Source organism: Cajanus cajan, chromosome 7 (genome assembly GCF_000230855.2).
Source record: "Cajanus cajan strain Asha chromosome 7, NIPB_CcT2T_4, whole genome shotgun sequence".
NCBI classification, from domain to species: domain Eukaryota; kingdom Viridiplantae; phylum Streptophyta; class Magnoliopsida; order Fabales; family Fabaceae; genus Cajanus; species Cajanus cajan.
The window spans coordinates 27214215-27239629 of record NC_138523.1 but is presented as its reverse complement, the minus strand read 5'-3'; the positions used below and the strand labels follow the sequence as shown (position 1 = coordinate 27239629).

Sequence of the window (25415 nt, the reverse complement as noted above, 5' to 3'; positions counted from 1 at the left end):
CTGCCATGTGAGTATTGTGATGCCTCTCCAGGCGTCTTCATATGGGATGTTTGGTAAGAGTTTGGTGTTGTTCTTGTCAAGGTGAGTATTGTAATGCCTCTCCAGGCGTTGTTTGTGGTAGGGTTTTTTTCTTAATTTCATTTTTATTTAGCTTCAGCTCTTTCATCTTTGAACCTTGCCTTTTTCTGCTATCATTTTTTTGAATGCTTCGGGTTTTTTGACATTTTCGAAGCTTGCCTTTTTCTCATTTTGCTTTTGTTTTTTTTTTATTGTCATCATTGGTGGAGGAATCTATTCCCATGATGTTATTTGCTAAATCTTTATTGGTGAGTATTATTTTGGAAGCCACTCCTGGCTTTGGTTAGGGAGCCATTTCTGGTCTTGACATTCTCTTAGATCATCCTTCATTCAGTTGAGGAGTAGGGTGCGATGGCCTCTTCATGCTTATGGGCTTGCTTATTCGGTCGACTCCGGTTCTATCTCGTCTTGTTGTTGATGTGTTTTTTTTCTTGGTGGTTATATGAAACCACTTGTATGGAATGCCCTTGTTGGGGCTATGCTTTTTTACATGATCTCGGATTTTAAGGCACTGTATAGTTGTTGATCTTTTATACGAGTGCTTCAACCTTTTGATTTCTCCAGCAAGTGATGGGTAGGCACACACAAAGAATGTAAGAATGCAAAAGAAAATGCAAAGCAGGAATGAATTGGATTTTTTTGTTTTTTTATTTTTTTATTTTTTTATTTTTTTATTTTTTTATTTTTTTATTTTTTTATTTTTTTATTTTTTTAAAATGACCTTATACCCTTTTGTGCACGCTTGTGCGATATACATGTTATGCAATGATGCTTCTATGTTAATGCTTAAAATGCAAATTTATTTTTACTTTCAAGAAATTAATCTATTCACATTGATCAATGACATCGACTGTTAGCCTTTAGCCCTGTCGAATTCAGTGTTGCTTCCTATACCTGAGGTTTGTGTAGTTCAACCCTCTCGCTTGTACCGGATGTGATATGTTAGCCCTTAGATCAGGTGTACCTAGACTCTGTTCTAGGACACCTCCATCTTTTCCTTGTAAGTATTCACTGTGCATACTCCGTGTATCTCTCAAATTAATCTTAATGCCATATAGGTCAAAAGGAAAGAAAGGAAGAGGATATATATATATTTTTTTGTAAAAGTTTTGGTAGAAAAGATTTTTTCAAAAATGGTTTATAGAAGAATGGTTGGCCGAGGTAGGCTAGTGGTTTAGGCTGATGAACAAGCACATTCAAAGTGAGGAAATCATTTTTCGCGTTAGCTTATTATTTCCTTTAGAGTTAAGCAATGACTTGGGATTGCATATTGATTAAGTGATCATCTCGAGCCGCCTTTCAGTTTTCAGCTCGGGATGCTGCTTTGTCCTAACTTTTGCCTAGGTTACTTGAGATGTGTTCCCTAGCGGACATTTTCTTTTGATCCTTACTTTTGCCTAGGTTACCCTTTTTAATTGTGGGTTGCCTAGCAGATCTTGCCCTAACTTTTACGCAGCCCCCTTAGTGGGTTTCCTATCGGGCCTTTGTCTTTACAGCATTTGTGATCATTTTTCATTCCTTCATTAAAGGGGGATGCCCCTTGCACTGATTTCGTTTGGGCTTTTATCCACAAGTCATGCCAAGTTTGATTGATCTTTATGTGTTTTTTTTATATGGTGTATAAAGCCATTGTTTCTAATGACGTCCTTATTTCAAATGTACTTGTTCATTTAGGATTTGTTGACGAGGCTTAGAGTAGATAAAAGGGAGAAGAGAAATGAAGTAGAAAAGTGTATGGCATTAAAATGGAATTTTCAATTTACACGTGCCCATTTAATGTAGCTCGAGGGCCCGGGCATGCCCCGAGTTCGTGATTCATACACAGAGAAGTAGAGGGAGGTTGTCCCTTAGAGAGGCCTAGGTTGTCTGACTTTTGGGCTAGTCCCACACTTGCTTGGATGTGGAACTTCAGAAGATCTCGTGTAGAGGGAGGTCCTTTGGCTTCTTCTCTCATGAAGGTGTTGCCAATCCATATCCTGAGTCTTTCCGAAGAAGTAGGAATGGGTAAAAGTGATGATAGAGCTTTCCATGGAGTCTTGCTTCTCAAGAAGAACATTTAAGCTGTCTCTCAATTTTCAGCTCGAATAAACATTGCTTCTCAATTTTTTTATTTTTTTATTTTATTTATTATTTTTTTTGCCTAGAACGCCCTTTGCGGGTTTTCATTCTAGCAGCTTCTTAACAAGCAATGTTTCTCTCTTATTGAAATCACTTTTCGAGAATGCTCTATTCACTTTTCGAGAATGCTCTATTCACTTTGCCTTAATGCACATAGGTTAATTTCCCTTTTTATTCTCATTTATTATTTTACAAGGTGGATATGTTCTAAATGAATGCAATGCAGAATGAAGAGAAAGTTAAGAATAATAAATATCAGTCTCATTGATTTGTTTATTTGTGACTGCTCAAATAGATTTTGACAGTATTAACATATCAAAGCAAAGGCCCAACCATAGTATTTTTATTTATAAAATCGATTTGGACTTTGTCGTATATTAGAGTATTCACTTTTCTTAACTTTCTCTATATGTTGCTAATACCTAATTTTAACCTAGAATGCATGCCATTTTTGTTTTTGCCTAAACTTTATCATGTTTTAATTAACTATGATATATGATGCATGATATGAATATACATATATTTTTTAAAGTTATTATACATAAATTGTTTTTTGAAAGGAAACTACTTATATGATGCTATGATATGATGACCTAAGAATGTAAAAAAGGGGTATAAATTTCTCTATTTTTTTTATATTTTTATTATCAGTTTGCTTGTTTTAAAAAATTAATCCACTCTTATTAGAACAAATAATGCAAACAAATGCACACAAACATGCTCAATCAAGATATACCCACGAACAGTCACGTTTAAATCCTTGGTTTGTGGTCCCTGCAAGAAAAGTGCATTTTATAGGACAGTTCTAATCTCACTGGTCTTAAGGCCCCCAAGGTGCCCCCATTATAGGGACCCAGTATCTCTGTCGCCGTCACCTGGCAAACTCTAAGGCTTGTCGCAGTATTTCGGGCTAGAGTAACCGGTTATCACCTTGAGTGTGATTTCCGACAAGGCTCGCAGGCTCCAAGGCCAAACTTGGGCCGGTTGTACGTCAACCACCCCCTATGTTTAATACCCTCATGCCCCCGGGTGTAGGGGGAACTGTTGTGTGCAAAGAATTGTGTACAGTTTTATTCAAACAGGTGCAGAATTTAAACAAACAAATAAATATTAAAGCCAAACAAATAAAACAAATAAAGTAAAGGGAAAAAATATTTAAATTATTATTTTTATTTTATTAACTTCATCAATTAAATGGGCCTGACCCTCTTTAAACGTCCCCAGCGGAGTCACCATCTGTCGCAACCCGAACATTTCCGATCTCGCGACTAATGGTTTAAACATCCTTTTAAAGATCTCGTCAATTAAGGAATGCCCAGACACAGACTAATCCTTAATTGATGGTTTTGAAAATAGGTTCTATGGAGTCGCCACCAATATTTTACTCAAAACATTGGAAAAAGAAAAGATTTTTAAAAGGTCCAATAATGGCCTTGATAACCAGAATTGGGTTCGGGGGTCAGTTACGCGTAAAGAACGTATTAAGCACCCCTACAACGCCCTAAATCGGTACCCTATGATGAAGTTAATGTGATAAAAAATAATAAATTAAATATTAGATCCCCTTTTATTAATAACTATTTACGTTCTTGAAATTTAAATTATACAATTGACCCTAAAATGTCTACATGATTGCTTTTATTATAACAATAATTATTATAGATAAGAAATAAAAAAGAGAGAAAGAAATTAACTGAAATACCTCTTGAATGAGCTTTATTGGATCTTCAAAATAGGGAGATTTTAGGTGCTTTGTGGCAACCTTTCACACTACAATTTCCTCACAATACTCAAGAAATACAATAGGAGAGAGAGAGAGAGAAAAAGAGAGAAATTTCGAGCTCTAAGGAGTGTTGGACGAAATTTCGGAGCCCGGAGAAATGAGCCCAAGCTGCTTATTTATAGCTTTCAAAAGGGGTCTAGAAAGGCCCGTTACAAAATCGGAACGGCCCGTTCTGGATCTGGACGTTACGTGTTAATTTAGTGTATTGGAACGACCCGTTCTAAAATCGGAACGGCCCGTTCTAGAGGCGCGTTTAACACATAATTTCCATTCTGGAACGGCCCGTTCCAAATTTAAGAATTCAAGCCTTTTTTGTTACTTGGAACGGCCCGTTCCAATTTGGGAACGGTCCGTTCCGAATGTAGCTTTTATCCTTTTTTAAAGAGCCTGGAACGGGCCGTTCCAATTTTGGAACAGCTCGTTCCAATTTAGGGTTGTAGGCTCTTTTTGTAAATTGGAACGGCCCATTCCAGTTTTGAAACAGCCCGTTCCGGGCTTCTAAAATCAGCTTGTCTGGGCTTTTGGGCCCTCTAAAGTCCTGTCCCGTTGTTTGCATGCCCCCGGACGAAATTGAGTGACTATAGATATAATTGAGATAAACTACCAAGGTCGATTCTTAGTTACTTTGTTCAAATGTATGTGGGCCAATACAACTACTTCTAGAGGGATTGTGAAAGATGACTTAGGATTTACATTAGTAAGTTTTGTACATTTGATACATACGGGTGATAACGAAGACGATGAGCCATATATTCAGGTTTCAGAAGCTCAAGCTGTTTACTATGTAGAGGATGAGTTAGATAAAAATTGGAGCATACCTGTTCATGTAAAGCCACGAGACTTATATGACATGGGTGGAGAAGATGGTGATACTTTTCATGAATGTGAGCCTTTTGTGCAACAAAATTTTGAAATATTATTTCCAGATGGGGAAGGGAATATTCCATTAACAAGGTCTAAATTTAGTTTTTATTTTATATACTAATTGTCTTTTAATATCATTTTTATTATTTGTGTTATATATTTACTATTATATATTAATATATTAATTTGGTAATTTGACTTATATTAATGTTATTGGTTTTAGAATACCTGAAGATGAAGGAAACTTCCATCAAGAAGACCAGTGAAGCACACACGAACCAAAGTGGCTCTTTTGGCCATGTTTCAGCCACTCCCCACAATAGAAATAGTCAACCTTCATCTTCACATCATTCATCTCATCCTAGTACGTATTAAAAATACAATGTCTCCTTACTATTATTTAAAATTGCACAAGACAACACCTTTCTAATGAATATAATATGTTTGATGTTAGAAACCTTGAAGATGAAATTTGCAATCTCAACAAAGTCTAAATCATTACCTCAGCAACCTTGTAAGATATTTCCACTTTCATATCAATTTAGACTTATTTTACTTGCATTAATTATTTTGTCTTATTTTACTTGTATTGATCAACTTGATTTACAGCACCTCAAGTGAATACTCATATTCCATCTCAATCTAGTAAGATGCATCAACTTCAATCTAATACAATACCTCCTTCATCTCAACCTAGTAAGATGCCTCAACTTTCATTTCAATTTGGAACTCATCCATCAATTGTATTTGTTGTAAGGACTATTTCTTATTTCACTTGTATTACTCAATTATTTTCTAGGATATATGAAGAGGACATTTTCCACCAGCAACAATAACTTTGCACCTCAACTAAATATTCAACCTCCACTTGAATCTCAATTTGATTCTCAACCCCAACCAGCACTTCAGTCTAATACAATACCTCTTCAATCTCAACCTAGTAAGATTCCTTAACTTTCACTTCAATTTGGAACTCATCCATCAATTGCATTAGTTGTATGGACTTTATTTCTTATTTCATTTGTATTACTCTAATTATTTTCTAGGATATTTGAAGGAGAGGACATTTTCCACCATCAACAATAACTCTGCACCTCAACTAAATATTCAACCTCCACGTGAATCTCAATTTGATTCTCAACCTACACATGATTTTGTATATGAATCTACACCTGTAGCTACACTTGAGTTACAATATGATAGTGAAGAGGAAGAAAATGAGGAAATTGGCATGCAAGCAAAGCAATCAAAGGTTGTATCACATAAGAGATCATGGCTTGTTGATGTGATAGGTAAGCTTGAATTAATATTATTTAAATTATATATATGTATATAAAAAAAATTATTCCTTATACAAAAGATCAAGTTTTGTTAACTTGATATGTTAGATTTAATTTACTAGTATATGATTAAATTAAATTCTTATCTGTCATGTTTGTGTGATACTCTAACAGATGATTAGGGCAGTAAAAGTAAAAAACAATTAACTGTCAATGATGTTTGGTATTTACCTCCTACTGAAAAGATTGTTGTGAATTGGAATAGTGAGGACCAACCGATTGACAATGCTGGAGCATTGTTGAATAGGTTTTTAGGTCGAGTTGCAAGAAATGTCAATATATTTCCTATTTGCTATCAAAGATGGAGAAAGATTCCAAAAGACTACAAAGAAAATGCTCTTAGGCACACCATTGAAGTAAGTGATGTATGCATTTCATTTATTTGTGATTTCAAATATATTCAATTTATTGTTAACTTTAATTATTTAATAATTTGAAGGCTAAGTTTGAAATTCCCTCTGAAGCTCATGCACAATATGTCTTCAAACCACTTAACATAAAATGGAGTGACTATAGGAAACAATTATGGAACCAAAGGAATGATGGAACACGTACAAGAGATGAATTGATTGCAATGGTTCCAGAAGGAATAAATATAGACCATTGGGCTTCTTATGTTGACTATCGTATAACTTCAAAAATGAAGGTACTATAAACTATTTTTTTATCCTTTATATTTATGTACTTGAATTTGTTAATTTTTTTTTATCGTAAATAGGAAATTTCCCAAAAAAAATAAGGATAATAGGAAGAGGCAAACATTTCCTCACACTGGTGGATCCAAGAGCATTGCAAGAAAGAGACATGAGATGGTAACTTAAAAATTTCGATAATATAATTATATTTTTTCATCTAACATATATACTAATATAATTTTGTTACATTTTATAGGAACAAGAATGTGGTTGTAAAGTTAGTAGGGGAGAAGTATGGATAACAACACATAAACATGCTAATGGAGAATTTGTGAATGATGAAGCAAGAGAAATTAGTGTAAGTTCATTTTTGGCAAATATTAGTGCTTAAACAAGTATTTGTCAACTTATATTATTACTTATATTGTAGGAAAAAATTAAAGCATATGAATCAAATGCACCATCATTCACAAGACATATCAACTCAAGATTCCCTAGCACATGCTTTAGGAAGTCAAGAACATTGTGGACATGTTGAGTGGATGGGATTGGGCCCTTGTTCATCTCGTTTGTTTGGATACACTAGACATTCACATAATGGGATGGCTTCATCTTCTTCTTATAGACAATTACAAAATGAGGTTAGTATGTTTTTATTTTTCTTTATTTGCTATTAATTTTTTTGGGACTAAATTAATTCAGTGATTGGGACTGAATTGGTGATGCTAATGCTAGTTCAATTTCCATTAAAAATTTTCAATTTCAACCCTCATTCACATTCTTATTTATATTTTCCCCTTTTATATTTTGTTATTTTTTATATCCATCCCTTAATTATAGAAAATAATGAAAATTGAATTTATCAACTAATACGTGTGTATTTGTAAACGACATAATTAATTGTTATTAATTCCTTGTGATTTTTTATTTTTATTGGTTTAACTAAATTAAATTTTTGTTTCATAGGTCACTACTTTGAAATCACAATTGGGGGAGCAAAATCAAAAATTTGATGAACACAATAAAACTTTGAGGCAATGTTTAACTTTTTTGCGCAAAATTATCAAGGTCATTGCCTCCCAACTTGGCAATGTTTCAACATTCACTGGTAACTTTTAAAAGTCAAATAAATATTTTAATATATTTTGTTGTATAATTTTTTTGTTTTAAATTATGATTTACGTTTATATTTCAGGTTTCTGATCAAGGAAGTGTACCAACTAATGAAACAAATTATCAACATGGAGATGAGCATATTTGATAGTTGATGAAGAGGATATCAATTTAAAGAAGATTTATCCTTTATTTTCATAAATTTGATAGAACATATTATCATTGTACTAGTTTGTTTTGAGTAACATATTTTAGCATTTTATATTCACTATTTTCTAGGATTGACTATACAAGAGTCTTCAGAAACTTCTTCTAGTGTATACAAGTTTTTATACATTGTGATGTTATGTACTTTCTGTTTCATAATCAAACTAATATAAACTTGTGTTAGTTCTACTTCTATACTTTGTAATTTGCATCTTTGTTACTTGATTTATTTTATATAATTGTATAACAAAAAGGTCATTACGTAAAGAATATTCAGTATAATATTGAATTTTCAGTATAATTATTTTATATAATTACATAACAAATGTAAAGAATATCCGTCATAATATTGAATTTGTAAGTATAAGAAAGTATCCTTTTAAAAAAAAAAGATATTAACAAAAATTAGATAATCTAGAAAAATTTAGATTATATTAGCGGGGGTTATATAACTCCTAACACATTCCTGGGATTATATAACCCCCACTAATATATATGATTTAATGGGGGTTATAAATGCATGTTACTTAATGAGGGTTACATAAGTCTATTTAATTACTTGGGGTTAGAAACTCTTGTTAAGTAATAGGAGTTAGAATTCACAACTATATAAGTGGGGTTAGAAACCTTAGTTAATTACTGGGGTTAAAAATTGCAACTACTTAGTTGGGGTTTAAAACCTCCAGGAAATTCACAATTTCCGGGGGTTAATGAAAACCCCGACTAAAGACATTACCTACGGATGATTTACCGGGGGTTTTGATAACCCCTGGAAATGCGTTTAGCGGGGGTTATAACCTCAAATAAATTCAAAATTAACCCCCACTAAATCCCATTTTTTTTTTTGTAGTGAAACGACTGTCCAGGGAAGCATTGAAGCCCTCTTCACCGAACGATAGTGTAGTGGAGCCATTTTAGCTACGAATCTTAGTTTTGTCTTTTGCTTCTTTTTGCCTCTTCTACTAATGTACAAATGGGTGTTGATGGTGTAGGGTTTGGAGACACTCCCGGAAGAGCTTTCCTAAAATGTGGTGGTTGTATCGTGCGAGTACGTTGTTTGTCGTATTGTGCGGTGTAGGGTTTAGATGTTATGATGCTTTAAAAAATCAAGGACTTCTTCACGATGTTGTCAGGAAAGCGAAAGTGCAATGATTTGAATTCTCAATATAATGCTGGGGGATATATACCTCAACAAGATGGAGCTAGAGATGATGCATATGGAGCTTTTGGAATTTAGGTTTTGTTTTTTTATATTGGTCAGCATTCGTATACATCAGCAGGATGTTTGCATATCTTTTGTAAGTAATGTTGTAATGATGTTAGTAGTCTAATTTCTTGTGTTCATCATCATTGTTGTTTTCATTGTAAATGACTTTTGTAATTTTTGACTGAATGGGAATAAGGATATACTAGTTTTATAACTTATTTTGTTGGTTTTGGCACTTCCCTTTCCTGTCCTTATTTGTGGGGTGGAGTTGAGACATGATGACGGGACATGAGAGATGGTAAAAGCAAGTCTTGCCATCCCGGGAAAGTGTAAAGTGCTTTTCAGAGGTACTTTACTTCCCCAACTTTTCTCAAATGGGGGTCTCCATGGGTTGGGACAAGTTGGAGGGGGCAATTCTTGCCACATACACCTATATTCCATCTGTAAATTTGAAGAAAAAAAATGGTGCATAGGAATCTCTGAAGTTTGTAACATATTGCCATTTAGTTGAAGTTTACCATGAACATAAATGAATAATGATTTCTTCAACAACCACATCAAAACTATGAGGCCCACTTCAGAGTTTAACCCTAAAATGAAAGAAAAATTGACACTAACAATTTGTCACTTGTATGAATGTTTTAATACTAGTTCAAATCCTTCGAATGATCACATGCCTTTTTTGTTCTGTTCAATACAATTCTTCCTAAAGACTGATTTTTCACATTGATGCCTTTTGTTCTGTTCAATACAATTCGTTATTGTCCTTTTAAAGAATATAATAAGCATTCACTATATCATAATGACCTGCAGTATGGATATTATGTTCAGATAGATTTATTGAGAAGTTTAAATTGCTAGCTTCTTTCCCATCCTACACTTTATTGTTCTATTGGTTTTTTACAGTGCACATGCATGCCTAATTTCTATTTGTTAATTGATTGACATGCTTGGTTGATGTAAAATGTTTATCAAGTTGCTAAACTCTTGGAGATTAATCATTCAGGTAAATGGAGGGGAAATCTCCATTAATTCACATTCCACTATTTCCAAAGGAAAAATGCAAGCAAATTTGGAGAGTCGACTTTTAGGATTCCTCAACTTGACGGACCAATTCCATATGATGATTATGTGCTTTCTACTCCAAATGTGAGTAGTGATACTTGTCCTTAATTTCCTGCACTCATGAAACACATTTGAATAATCTCTCTCATTTTAGCTTCTCCATGGAACTATTTTTTTGTTGGTGCATAAGCTAATTTTAGTTTATGAAAAAAAAACTTATTTAGTTTTCTCTTATTTACTTTTCTTATTAAGTGTTTATGAAGAGGTTTATTTAGCTTATGGAAAAAAATCTTATTTAGTCTTATCTTATTTTCTTTACTTATAAGATTTTATGAAGTTGATCCAAAAGGAGCCTTTGTTTACTTCAATTCTAATTTCCTATTGTTTGTTGTAATTTTGTGAAAAATGCATACCACCCACTTTTAGTTCTTGGAAAATAGACCCTTCGACTTTCAATTTTGGAAATTAATAACCACATTCAATGTTAAAGGTTTCAATAACCATTTTGTTTGTATTTAATGAGTTCTCATTTATAACCTAAGCTATTCTTTTGTTGCAAAACTATAAAAGAAATGGACTATTAGGTGTGTCTGTTTAGAAGTAGATCTTTTTAGCAAGTTCTGAGTAGTGAGAAAAATCTTAGTTTTAAGTACTCCCATTTACATATGTTTTTGAATTCTTTAAGTGATTGCATTTTGAATTCAAGATGGATATTGTAATATAATTTGGAACCTAAATTAGTTGATTATGTAACAACGGGATGGATTTTCTATATCCTAACTTAAATCCACGCTTTTGGTACTTGAAAACTTAATTGATTGGATGGGCTAATATATAGTCGAAAAAAGAAGAAAATTCGAATGTAAAATTCTTGCTAACTATAGTTGCATATATTTTAGTGTTAACTGCATTATGCTTCATTTGACACTCCCCCCAACCAGATTTTACTTTCCATCATCTTACTGGATTTATTTCATCCTGTTGCAGATATATAATTATGGAGAAGTGTTCATCGGAGACTACAATATTTCCAATACACCAGCTCCTCCTGGTAAATTGAGAACGTGTTAATTATATTTTGAATATATTTGTCATTTATTATAAATTTTATCTGTAAGTTGCTAATTCATTCTTTTTCCTTTATTAATTTTTAGAAGTACCAGCAAGGACCCATGCTCTCGTGGCTCAGAATGAAGTGGGAAATGAGTATGATGATGATGATGATGATGATGACGAACCTCCGTTAAAACTGATGTAGATTTGTGTACAAATCTACATTGGTTGTTAGAAAAATTGATGTAGATTTGTACACAAATCTACATCGGTTGTTAGCAAAATCGATGTAGATTTTGCACAAATCTACATCGGTTTCAAAACCTATGTAGAAGTGTATGCATTTCTAAGTCGCCCAATTCTACATTGATTTTAGAACCAATGTAGATTACTTCACAGAACTGATGTAGATAATACATCATGTATTAGTGTTTGCCCAATAATGCTATAGAAACCAAGTTGACTTTGACGGAAGGAACATGCACCACATCACTTAAAGCCAATGTTTTACCAAATATGAGCTTTAGAAGAACTTTACCCTTACCTAGAATCGGAGTGGTCTTAGAATCACCAAGGTACAATTGCTCTTCTCCATCCCCCCACAATGATGTAGGAGGAAAAAGTATATTTTGCTTGCACATATATGGTGAGTAGCCTTAGACTCTACCATTCATTTGCTCACATTGGTCACAATATTTGCTTGAGAAACAACTGCAATAATAACATCATCCCATTCATCCATGTTAACCAATTAGCCTTATGAGAGTTTTCGTTTCTAGACACTCAAAATTGACACTAAGGTGCATGGTAACCTGACTTTCCATAGACAAAGCAATTGCCCTTTTTCTTAAAGGCGGGATTAGATTAGAAGCACAGGGTTAAGAGTTCTTAGAATGATTTTTTTTCTTTTGAAGTCATTGATCATACCTCTTTTATTTGGTTGATCCTACGCTTGGTCCAAGTTGCCCTTAGTTGCCAATGATTTAGCCTTTGTTGCAGCATACTCTTTACAACTTACATCTTCTATTATGATACGAGTGATTAGATTCGTGAGTGACATTTGTTAATGCCTATGCTTCAACTGTTGCTTGTAATTGGTCCAAGTTTTTGGTAACTTTTCAATGAGCAGCTCCAAAATGAACTTAACAAGGAGGGAGATATTTTCTAATTTGAGGTCCTAATTAGTTTATGATATTCATTTGTTTGCACTTTAATGTCTTTTTCTTTGTTCATTTCCTAGTGGTAGTAATTGCTAATGATCATGAAGCATTGTCTTATGGCGTCCTTAGTGGTGTACTTCATCATCAAAGAGTCTCCTATGTCTTTGGCTTTCTAGTATGAGCAACACACATCGAACATATCATTAGATAAAACATTGAGAATAGTATGAAGACAAACCTTATTAGCTTGAGACAAATCATACATTTTAAAAGCAACGCTAAAAGAGGTAGTGGAATTCGATTTCAAAGTAGTAAGAGCATAAGCAACTTCATGCATGTCTAGTATCGAATGGATGCGTTCCTACCATCGATGGAAATTTTGGCCAACAAAGATTTTGACTTTGAAAACATTTGGCAAGGTTTTGGCATATGTGATGGCTATTGTGCGAGGAGGGGTGACAACAACAAAGATGGCAAAAATGGTGGTATTAGAAGTGTCAACCATTATAAGTCCTTAAGATTGTTGGAGAAATGACAGATGCACAAGTAAAGGAACTTGAAGCATTAAACAATTTTGTTAGCAAAATTCTTCCTAAGGCGTGTAATGACACTAACCTTAAGGATGCAAGCCCATGATATAACAGGATTATGTCAATAAAGCTGAAGAGTAGAACTGATTAAAGTTTAAAGAAAATAGAGAACCCAAAGCAAAAGAGAGATTTCGAGTGAAGTTTGTAAAATAGCAAAGCATAAACCTTTATTTATAGGCACTAGGAGAAAATATGGATAACTTATCAAAAAATGACCGTTAGAGTATAAAGTATATTTTATCCTAAAAAGATTTGGTTAGGATAAGGATAATTGAAACGATTAAGATTTCATAGACTGGATCAACATTTAAAAACATAACTAAAAAATGGTCATATTTTAAATAAGTTTCATTTAAATAAAATAATTTATTCTAATTAAAAATATTTTTGGATCCCATAGTCGCACACACAAGAGTGAAAATTGATAAATTTACACTACAACAAGTCCATATGATGCCCTTTCTCATGTCTGCGAGCACATCACCACTTATTTGTCTCTTTAAAAGTGTAAAAAAATACTTTGATATATAAACACTCAAGGTTTACAAGTTCCAAACAATACAAACTTCTTTTAAAATACATGCACATACGTAACATTTTCCTCCGTGTGACCCTTTGGGCATGAAAAAAGTGAAGTATTTTGACTCCCAAGCCAAATCCATTTTTCTCTAGATTTTTGAAACCAAGGTTTCTTTCTGAAATAAAATGCCCTCATGTTTATGGTGAAGCTCCTGTAATTTAAGAAGACTAGTTGAATCCACATTCTCCAAAATTTTCTGTATGCAACGCAACTCTGCTTCCATCTTTTTTTTTTTTTGTTGGCAATTATATTTCCAAAAATCTCCTTATTAAAACTCTCGAGATTTTTCAGAAACATATTGGAGAGCCTTAACTACATTACGCTGACCATGTAGCCAAGCCTCAGACAAGTTTTGAATACCTTCTGCATACACCAGGTTACTTGAAAAAGGAATGGTGTTGAGCTTCTCTAGATGCCATATTATTAAAGCATCTCAGTAAAACAGGACAATATGGTCCGAATGCCGATGGACTAAATTAAATGTTCGATTGTTGTCTCCAAAAGAACACATTCTCCACCTAGCGATCGACCACTTAATTTATTTGTTCATTTATGAATAAAAAAAAATGCTATACTATAAAAAATATCTCAAATACGTATAAATAAATATTAAGAGAAAAATAGAAGCAACCATGACTTGACCAAAATATATACATATTTTTTTCACATTAATATTCTAAGACCTCATAATTATTTTTACCAAATATCAACTTGGACGCCGACGACACGATTCAACCAAAATATATGTTCATAATTGATAGAGATCGACAACCTATGCATGCAACAATTCAAGGCCACGTGGATAGTCAAGTTCAACTTCTCATGTTTATAATCTCCTTTTTCTTCTCCACAGACGGCAAATTATGATCTGCTAAATTAACATTAACTTCTACACAAAATCGTGTTTCCATTCTCTTCCTCTTCATGCTCTTCTATCCCATCCCAGTCAAGAATGGCTGGCAAATATTTTTTAGAACAAATTATTCCTCTTTTTAGTTAGTTAATTGTGTTTGTGTGGGGGAAGCGGTGAGGGAGAGAAAGAGGGTGGTACCCGAGTGAAATAAAGAGAATATTTAATTTATAATTTAAGAGAAATTAAGAAGCTACAAGGTCATAGATCTATCTATAATATTTCTAGCTAGGCATAACTTGAGAGATATGCATGAAATTAATGCGAAACCACTACTCTTGGCGAGGGCGTGTGAACCACAAAGAACTCAGGGCTCGGAGGCGATGGAAGTACTCAGATATGGCCAACAAACACCTCGCGGCTTGGCGTGTTGTTAGAAGTTGATGCAGACGGTGAATGGTTTGGTGCCTCAGATTATCAGCCTGTAACATTGTAAGTTATCAAAACACTTTCATCACTTTTCAAGTTTTGTTATTACTAAATTCTCACTCAATATTAATGGTAAGAAATATTTAAGATTAAGAAAAAGAAAGAGAATATACACTAAATTTTACTTTGTCTTTATTTCAATGGTAATGTTCGATAAGTTTATTAACTTTTATCATAATTACTTTTGAAGTCGTATTGATAATAATTTTTGTTTTATTGACATTATAAATTTGTTTTAATTTGTCATACATGATTATTAAGGGTATGTTTGAGAAAGTTTAATTTGAAAATTAGATTATTTTCATAATAAATTATTTGAATAATTGATTATTATTATAATCTATATTATATATAAAGAAAATATTTCTTTTAATAACTATTTTAGTCTTTATATTTGATAGACTGTTATATTTTTATTATTAAAAAATTAAAAATAATTTTTTTTTTATTTATCAAATTTAAGACTTGAACTCAAAATTTTGAAATTTGAAAACAAATCAATCATAGTACCAATTGAATGAACATATTTCATTATTTAATCTAATTTTTATTTTATTTTTAATAGAGGTATAAATTTCTTGATTCTACTAATTAATTATAATCAAAATAAAATTTTATTTATATAAGTTTGTTGATAAACAATTTTAAAATGTTTAATTTTGTTTAGATATAATTAGAAAAACAATTTTTATATAATAAATTAACTTAAAAGAAGAAAAAACTGTTAAGAGATAATCTTAAGCTTTAAATTTTCATATTCTTAATAAAAACTTATTTTTCATAAGAAAAGAGATTATTTACAAATTTAAGTTGTTGTTCCAAATATACAACTTATTCTACAAACAACTTTTGCTCTTTTTTTTTTTTTTAAAAAAAAAAAAAACTGAAATGTTGGATAAGGATTATAAGTTTTTTCAAACATACTATAAATCTGTTAATACAAGTACAAGTTGTATGATTTTGTTGATTATTGATTTTTCATTCTATGTATTAAATGCATTTGTTAGGAGTATTAATATACCTATTTAAGTATGCTATTTATTGTTTTGAATAAGCATTTAATACCTCTGTATATTTTATATAATAATTTTTATTAATATTATTTTACTTTGTTTAAAATAGAAAAATATAATTTTATTTTATGTAATAGACATCAATCTTCGAATTAGATTCCTTAGAATATAGTAAATTTTTTACACATTCACGCAGTCAGAGCTGGAGAATATAAGAGTTGACAGTATTAGATAAATATATAGGACATATATCAGTATATTAAATTAAAAAAAAAACATATTTAAGCACATACGTGTTAAATATACGACCACATTTTTTGAAATAAAGTAAAGTTAAAATTATATCAGTGATTATAGTGACACCTAATGTAGCAATTAAAAGAACTATGAGCTACCTGGACTTTAGAAGCTAATGAAGTGATATAAAAATTAATTTGTGAGAAGCAAATGGGATACTAGAATAGTGCCTTCTGTTCTGAAATTGTAACAGCTAGGAAACTATCCCCACTGATTTATTAATTACTATGATAAAGTTTAGCTGTAGTCAAAATTTGAAGCATAGAAAAATATAGTACATAGAGAAATTTTAGCATATGGACAACATTGGATTGGGACCTAGCCTCTTTTATTAATAAAAGCAGCCAGTATAGATGGAAACATAAAGAGTCTGAATGTTATTTTTCAACGTTGTTACAGCATCTTAAAACATTAGATTAATTTCTGAGTCCAAAATGACAAAAGGAAGAATGATAATCAATTACTCACACTAAAACCTTGGACCGTCAAATTAAATTAGAGAATTTTCGAGTCAACTTTGTGGCTAATATTAGAGATTTATTAACTATTTTACACAAGTTGCCTCATGTTAATTATTTTAAAAGTTAAATTTTATTTAGTGTATAAATTATTTTTAATTTATGATTAAAGTTATTTCATTTTTATTTTTTTATTCTTTTGTTATGAATACTTATTATACAAATTATTTAAAGATGTCAAATATTAGACAGAGTACTTGACAACAAATGTTTTAGTCATACCCAAACAATAACAACAAATTGGTCAAATTTCGACAGGACTAGCTTTCAGACTATTTAATGGGAAAGGTTCCTTGCGATAAAATCCATATTATAATTATTATGATGATGTGTTGGCTACCTAAGGATTCTTCTGTAGTTTCTGTTGATATTGTTTTGATTGCTTACTTATCATAGATTCAAACGTATTCTTCGTAATCGATAAAAAAAAAAGAAAAAAAAAGTGTATTCTTCTGAAACTAGTAATTAAAATCAATTATTCATCATAAAAATTAAGCATAGTTGGTGAACCGACCTAGTTACCATGAACGTCATAAAGAAATTTATCACATCTTACCACTGCAGTCTTCTATTTCCACTTTTTCTTTTCTTTTTCTTTTTCTTTGTGTGAGTGCTTGTTGTTGAAAACTTGGGATCAAACATGTTCACACTAATAGGTAAATTACTTTTGGTAGATTAAATTATACCATGTAAGTGTAACTAGTACAATCTACTAAATGGTAAGAATTGGAGTAATATACAAGAAACTTTAAGTTTGAAATTTAATATATTATTGTAAAAGAATAAAAATTATATCATGTTTGTGGGGTTATATATATATATATATATATATATATATATATATATATATATATATATATATATATATATATATATGAGATCATTTTTAAAATAATAATGTTAAGTATACTTTAAATAACTCAGCTTATGAATCGTTAATTAATGTAAAAACATTTGAAGTTCAAATAGAAGAGTATCTATCTTACCAAAAATAAACAAGCAAATCCTAAATATGATATATTTTATGTCAAGAAAAAAATACTTTTAATTTTATTTAGATTATAATTATGTGGGTGCGATTTTAGAAATAGCCAAAATGCAAATTATAGTGAGGGCTCTATGTTGTGTCTTCAAGTTGCGGTTACACCATGACATCATACAGGTATGGAATTCAAAACGTATCTTTCCACGAGGAACATATATCAATGAGGGACCACAAATTTCCTTAGACTCACGTGTATATGACCAATGGTACACTTGCTGATTAGTACTAACTTAGGTTTTGAATTTTAATTGCATTCATAAATATATATATATATATATATATATATATATATATATATATATATATATATATATATATATATATATATATATATATATATATATCCTATCACATACACAGGATATCTTACAGGCCGTGCGGCCTAGCCTTTGCTATAGTACTTTTTTTAAGGTTACTAAATATAATTAAGTACAATAAACTTTATCCTATCATTTTGTGATGTATAATTCTTAGTGCTTAATCCTAATTAACAAGAACTAAAAGAGCGAATTGATTTTCCCAAAAATTTCTACCTAGACTACAAATCTATATATATATATATATATGTGTGTACCAGCTTCAATAATTGGTTTCATATAATTGGACACACAAACACATAACAAATACATTAGGTAGAAAAATCTAATCACCAAAGTAACATCACTATTACATCATTCACATATATTTGCAAAATTTAAGATCAATTTAAAATTATTAATGATTCATTTAAATATATCAAAATTAATGTAATATATATTTTATAATGTTAAAAAATGAAAACCGATTAATTAATTTTTATTATTGTGGAGTTTTTACATAATGTATAGGTACTATATATATAATGATAAATTAAATAAAAAAAACTTTATATTTTATATAAATTTATTTATAATATAAGAATGAATGTTCCTCATTTTGCTATATCCCTCCTCATTCCATATTTATATTCCAAGTATGAAAACCAAATTAATTGAACTAAAAAGAACAAAACGTTTAGAAAATATTTAAGCATAGCTAACGCCATCCCCTTCCTTCCACCACCTAATATAATATCAAAATAAGAGTGGGATTTTATAATCTGTCTACAGATTCCATGTAACAACCTCATGAGTGAATGAGAAATGCATGTAAGTAGTTGTTCATCAAAGGGTTGGAGTAGGTTTCCCTACCCATTCAAAGAGGAACAAATTCTCGTTCTCACCTTACCCCCCACGAGATCAGTTACGAAGAGCTTTGTAAAAATGTCACGGGGGACCACAAAAACTAGTTAACCAAGATCACAAATCTTACCCAAATTAATCACCACCACAAAAATTCAACATGCATTGATGATCCAAGATTAGTTTTTCTACGTAGAGAAGGTTTATATGTGCACTTTCTTAAAAAGTTACTTGAAAATTGTGGATATAACTAGTCAAAGGCCGTAATGAATCAGTGATAGTCATATTATCGCAAACAAGATTAGTTTCTAACCAATAAATTAAAGAATAATTGTAATAGGACAAAAAAAAATGTAACATTCATACCTGTCTCACAAAACTTTCAAGAGTGGAGAGCTTGTTCATTGCCAGAGCCATTTGTCCCATGTAGTTGGTCATATTTGGAGAACACCACAAAGAGTCTGAAGTTATAGTTTCTGAGAGAGATTGGTTGAGAGCTTCAAGCCCTTGGGAAAGAGCCTCTTCTGCCTCTTGTGTAGATTGTTGCAACCCACATATCCCAAGTATTTGTTGCTCCGTAAGAGGCTCAATTTGACTTAGAATAATCTAAAATCAGCACACGTTAGTTAATCAAATGAAATTAATATATATGTATCCACCCAAAAAATAAAAATAAAAAAAAGGATTTAATTATATAATGATTAGGTCATTGTCTATAGGAGTTAGGTTCATTTTGTTCATATGTGTGTCACACAATGTTGTGGTCAATGAAGGGTTGTTTGGTGATTAACCTCACTACAAAGGAAAAAGGTGGCATGGAGAGAGGAACTTGATTTGCATCAACTAGAGAGGAAGAAGACAATGAGAGATTAAGACCCGTGCCACTTTCCTATACTCTTTCTTCCTTTCTTGGTTGGTCTCTGATTCCAACCAGAAATTGAAGTGAAAGCTATGGCGTAACGGGAATGAAACCTAACTCTACCCATTACCGGAAACCTTCATAATACCTTTAATTCCATTTTCATTCATGGCATTAAATTCATCGCCCACAATTTTATTTTTATTTTTTGGAAGAAGCCCCACCGACAAGTCAATGCACTTGTGTAATCATCTTCTTCCAAAGTTATCTAAAATTAGGAATGAGTCCAGGGAAGGCCAATTTTATTTTATTTTATTTATAAAAAATCATATGTGGACCCTGCTTTATTTATAACAATTTTTATGATAATATAACTAGGATAGACTAATATGATATTTCTTTTTTAATTGTTGGTGTTTTAGAATAAATTTATTTATTATTTTCAAAGTTTAAGATAATATAAATTATTTTTGAAAAAAAAATTATGCTCTTACCTGCTATTTAAATTTTAATTAATTTTTCATATTAATAACTAGTATGCATTTATTGCATTTCTTGGTTTATATGTAGAAAAGCTATTAAAAAGTAGTAAGGGTAGCATGTTGTTCATCAAAGTTTGTTCATTTTTGTCCATTCCCTAAATACATTTATATCAATCTATCCCTGTTTGCAATCCAAAACTTATTTTTTAATGAACAAAAAAGTATAAAAAAAAAAATACAATGAGGATGGAATTTCGAAAAATATAGATCAGCAGCTAGACCACATAAGCTAGAACTCTAGATCTATATATGTGGTGAAATGTACCATATAGTTGTTACAAAACATTGTGTGTGACATATGTAGGTATAGCATTTGAGTAATTAATCTAGATTGGGTTAAAATTATGTATACATACATACCTTGATGAGTTCAGATGGCTTGAAGCCACCGATCCACATGAAGCAACGTTCAGCTGGGGTCTTCCACATGCCAAAAACAATGTGGAATACGTCCGTTTTAGCCACTATGCTCTTCAGGTTCATCACATGATCATAGTGAGCCAAACAATTGTCAACATATAACCTAAGCTCGTTTTCATGAAGGTGTTCTTGGACCGCAGCTCTTAGCTCGCACACTAGGCGATGGTGCTCCTCTAACCATCTCGCATATTCCACGTCAAACATTGCAGCCTCTGAAATTAATTCATTATCAATGCGCATAAATATATAACATACGTATGAACAAATATCATATTGGGTGTTTTTTTTATAAATATAATTCATACAATGTCCAAAAATTGATAATAAAAATTAATCTGGATTTATAGAGTGTAATCTCATACTGGGTATATATAGTTGAGAGAATGTAGAATTAATAAGTATTTTATTTATGTGTAATGGAAAAATCACCTGAGCTAATGCCATTCATAGACATAGGAATCCCTTGCTCCCCTCCAAGAAGTGCATTTCCACCCATTAATATGCCCTAAAATAGAAACACGAATTACTTGATAGTGTTATTGCAGTTTGAAATTGAATTATTGTAATTAACCCATAATAAATCCAAAAACAATAGTTAGAATAAATTTTAATAATATTTTTAAAATATGAATTTGAACTTAACTCAATCTTATAAATTAACTTGAAAGATAAAGATTATTCTCTATTTATATATATTTTATTGATCATATTATTAAATGATATGGGATTTTTAATAAAGTGTATATCTAGTCTAATGTATTTTAGAGAATGATTATTTTTTTTTTGTCAAATTTTTATTATTATTTTAAAATACGTTTCCAAAATAATCTACTTAAAGAATGCACCAAGCCTTTGCCATAAAGAAGTAGTTCTTCCTTACTTGAGATCTAGCACGCTGTAACTCCTGTTCTAGTTGATTAAGCTTAATCCTACTTGACTCTAGCTGTTGAACGTACGCCTGAGAAAGAGAGAAATACAAATAAATTGGTTATTTATATCTCAAACTTTAAATATAAGAGACCCGTTGGCAAGTTTTGCTTAAAATGTGCATAACAACACGTAGTACTTTGACATAAAATAATCTTAATCTTCCACGAAATTAATTCAATGTACCTTTTTCCTGAGTCTGCTTTTCCTTGCTGCCTCTCTATTCTGAGCAAGTCTTCTTAGTGTCTATGCACAACAATTTAATTTTATCAAATCCAAATTATAACATAGAAAAACCAAAAATATATAACATCAAATTAAGAAATTAAATTAATTAGAGTAATCAACCTTAGGATCAGGTGTTTTGGGCGCTTCCTGCTCAGAACTTGACGTTGTTCCTTTGCGGTTGCCCTCTCGCTGATATATACAACACATGCATATTAAACACACATGATTAGTGGGACAAAAATGGAAAATAAAAATTGATTAAATAATGACCAAATTTAATGAAGAAAAAAATTTCCTTTGGTAATTTTGAAGTAAAATAATTCTAAAGAAGAATTTTTAAGAAATTACATGTAGATTTGTGTACACATAACTTAATAGAAACCCCACATTTCATGATATTACCACATCTAAATTATTTGTGTATGTACCTTCACAGCTTTGGGTGGTTCAGGTGCAGAGGGGGCTTCAGTGTGTGGGTTGGGCTTGGCCAAGGATGGCTCTGGTGGTCTCTTGGAGCCACTGGTTTGTGTAGAGGGAATTTCCATGCTAACCTACCAAAACATTAATATATTAAATTGTTATTTAAGTATTAGAAGCTAGCTAACACATGGGCTAATCTGAACTATATAGTATATATTAACAATATTAATCGATTGAGAGTGTGATAAGACTATTATTGTTATTATTACTATACCTTGGAATTGGATGGTGGCACTGCGTGCATAGGCTGAGATGGGAAAATGTTGAGCGTTGGTGGTGGCCTCATTCCTGACGATGTGTTCTCTGCCCAAATGCATTCAGCACCATCAATAATATGAATATATATATATATATATATATATGATCATGAAAGAAATTAATTAACAAATATATGCATATGATCACAGAAAAATATTGTGAGAAATGAAAAATATACAACAGACTAAAGAGGTATGGGAAATTGTCATGCATTTGTAGCTCTGGCAGAAGAAGGAGAGTGGAAAAAGTAAAAGGCAGAAAGCAACCATGTAACCTTTTTCAGTACATGTGAAGAACATGAATAAAATCAAGAAAGACTAAAGTGGGTTAGTGAGAAAGAGAGAGAGAGAGAGAGAGAGGATCAAATTTTCATTTTTTCTGCCACTCTCATGTTTTTCTTTTATTTTTTTCGGTTTTTTACTTCTGTGCAAGGATCTGGTCAAACAAAAGTACTATACGGCAGATAAGATATGAATCTTCTGAAACATGCTTTTGTTGTGACCCAATAAACAACCCATGCCTTAGAGAATCTTTCAAACTGAAATGAAAAAAGAAAAGTGCCCCTCTTTCTGAATTTGAAGAAGAAGATCGTTGAAAGCAAAAAAGAAGTTTTTTTTTTTTTTGTTTTTTTTTCTTGGGTCTTTATGTGTGAGTGCTTAGAGCGAGAGAGAGAGAGAAAGCTCACGTCTTTGGTCTTGAACACTAGAAGGGTCAGCTTGTCCATCAAGATACAAAAAAAAGGCTTGATCCAATTCCCCCAAATCATATGCTCCAGAATCTTTGCTTCTGTTGTCATAATTAAAAAAAAAATTTAATAAAAATAAATAATATTATAATATATAATTGGTGTTAACTTCGTTCTCACAAGTAATTTCCGGGGATAGAGGGTGATGATGAGGAAGATGGCATCATTCCAAAAGAAATTTGTTGGTCTGGTATTTGATGATGATGATGATGAAAATGATGTTGTGGTTGTTGTTGATGAAGATGTGGGGGTGGGGGGAGTGGTTCAAGTTGAGTTGTTGAGTTGGTGCTCTTAACACTTGAAGCCATGATCAAAGGGGATGAACCTAAAAGCTTTGTCTCTTGCTCTTGTTGTTGTTGGTCTTCTTCTTCCTCTTCTATTCTAATTCAATACCTATCTTGAATCCCATTCATTAATGGTGAAACCGCCTTGTGTTTTTTCCACATGAAACCATTTTGCTTTGTCCACCCAAAGAGATGATAGAGAGAGAATAAGGGATAGAGAGTCGGTTATAATAAACTTTGGGATCGAATAGCTGGAGAGTGGTAATGAAGAGAGGAAATGGAATTGAATGCTAGGAAACAAAAGACAAAGCTTCTTTTCTCTCTTCTTTAGCTCTCTTGCATCTTTTTCTCTCTCAACTTTCTCACTATTGCAATTTTATTCGGACAAAGCGGTTCTCCAAGGATATCTTCTTCAACTCTCTCTCTCTCTAGAAAAACTATTTAAGAAAGAGAAGAAGTGTGTTTATTATTATTATTATTATTATTTTAATGAATAGGAGTGTGTTTTTATTTAGAATACAATATTAGCGCGTACTAATTTCAGTTGAATTCTCCAAAATATCATTGAAATGTTACTTAAACTTGATTTCAAGTAAATTTTAACTTATACAATTTTAGGTTAAGGAATTGACTTTAAAATTAAAATTAATTGTGAATTGAAAAGCTTTTAGTAATTTTGTATTGACTAAAAAAATTTTATACTTATTTATATGACCCATTTATATAAATGATTCAATTTATATTAATTGTCTCACGAATTCATTATTTTTAGAATAAAATATTTTTATTTAAAATATGTTTTATTTATTTAATAAAATATATTAATTATAAATTTTTTAAAGGGTATGTATTCAAATTATCTTCTTTACATAACCAGACTCTAAAAATTAAGAAAAATATTAATTAGGAAGAAGAGTAATATAATGATAATTTTATAAAAATATATATAAATAAGACAGATTTATTATTACTAATTGATTAATTATTTTTTTAATTTTGATAAATTATATAATGCATAATATAATTAGACAAATTAGTCTTTGACTCAAAATTGTATATATTATGTCCATGAAAAAAATAGGGTCTTGTATATATAGAAATAATATGAAACTTAGTTTTTTTTAATAAAAACATTGAAACATAAATTATGTTACTTTAAAATGAATGTTAATAAAAATCAGTTTTACACTTGTTTTAAATATAATTTTTCTTTTTTATCATACTGTATATTATATGTATGATTTTTCTTTTTTCCCTAGAGAGTATATATTCAATGGAACTTAACAAAAAATATTGTATAGAAAAACCACTTTTGAGTTGAGGCGGAGATTATGTGAAATGGAAAACGGGCAATGGCTTTCTTGGGCAGCCCTCGTATGCTATTGGTGTGAAATGACGAGAAAGTCTTCAATTGTGTTCAACTTTTACTATTGACGTTTCCATGCAAACTTACACGTAGTTTCTTGAGGCACCTCTGTCCATTGGATCATAACTTAGCCAATTTTGT

General features: G+C 31.3%; 1 protein-coding gene and 1 long non-coding RNA gene across 3 annotated transcripts; one reads left to right on the top strand and one right to left on the bottom strand.

The window, feature by feature from the left end:
* Positions 1 to 6363: 6363 nt before the first annotated feature.
* On the top strand, positions 6364 to 7281 carry LOC145949613 (uncharacterized). Its single transcript, XR_014427992.1, has 3 exons — positions 6364 to 6995; positions 7075 to 7176; positions 7249 to 7281. It is a non-coding gene; the product is annotated as an uncharacterized LOC145949613 (long non-coding RNA).
* Positions 7282 to 14854: 7573 nt separating this feature from the next.
* On the bottom strand, positions 14855 to 24323 carry LOC109806269 (bZIP transcription factor TGA10). 2 transcript variants are annotated; one of them, XM_020368645.3, is made up of 11 exons: positions 23745 to 24323; positions 23565 to 23665; positions 22836 to 22924; positions 22570 to 22692; positions 22262 to 22330; positions 22100 to 22159; positions 21867 to 21944; positions 21416 to 21491; positions 20927 to 21198; positions 19532 to 19771; positions 14855 to 15125 (listed from the first exon to the last, which is right to left on the bottom strand). In XM_020368645.3, the coding sequence occupies exons 1-11, from the start codon at positions 23930 to 23932 to the stop codon at positions 14976 to 14978; spliced, it is 1446 nt and encodes a 481-aa protein (XP_020224234.1). In that variant the 5' UTR covers positions 23933 to 24323; the 3' UTR covers positions 14855 to 14975. The 2 variants fall into 2 exon arrangements, with proteins under 2 accessions (XP_020224234.1, XP_082915599.1); XM_083059473.1 differs by lacking the exons at positions 23565 to 23665; positions 23745 to 24323 and adding an exon at positions 23154 to 23520.
* Between the last annotated feature and the right edge of the window lie 1092 nt (positions 24324 to 25415).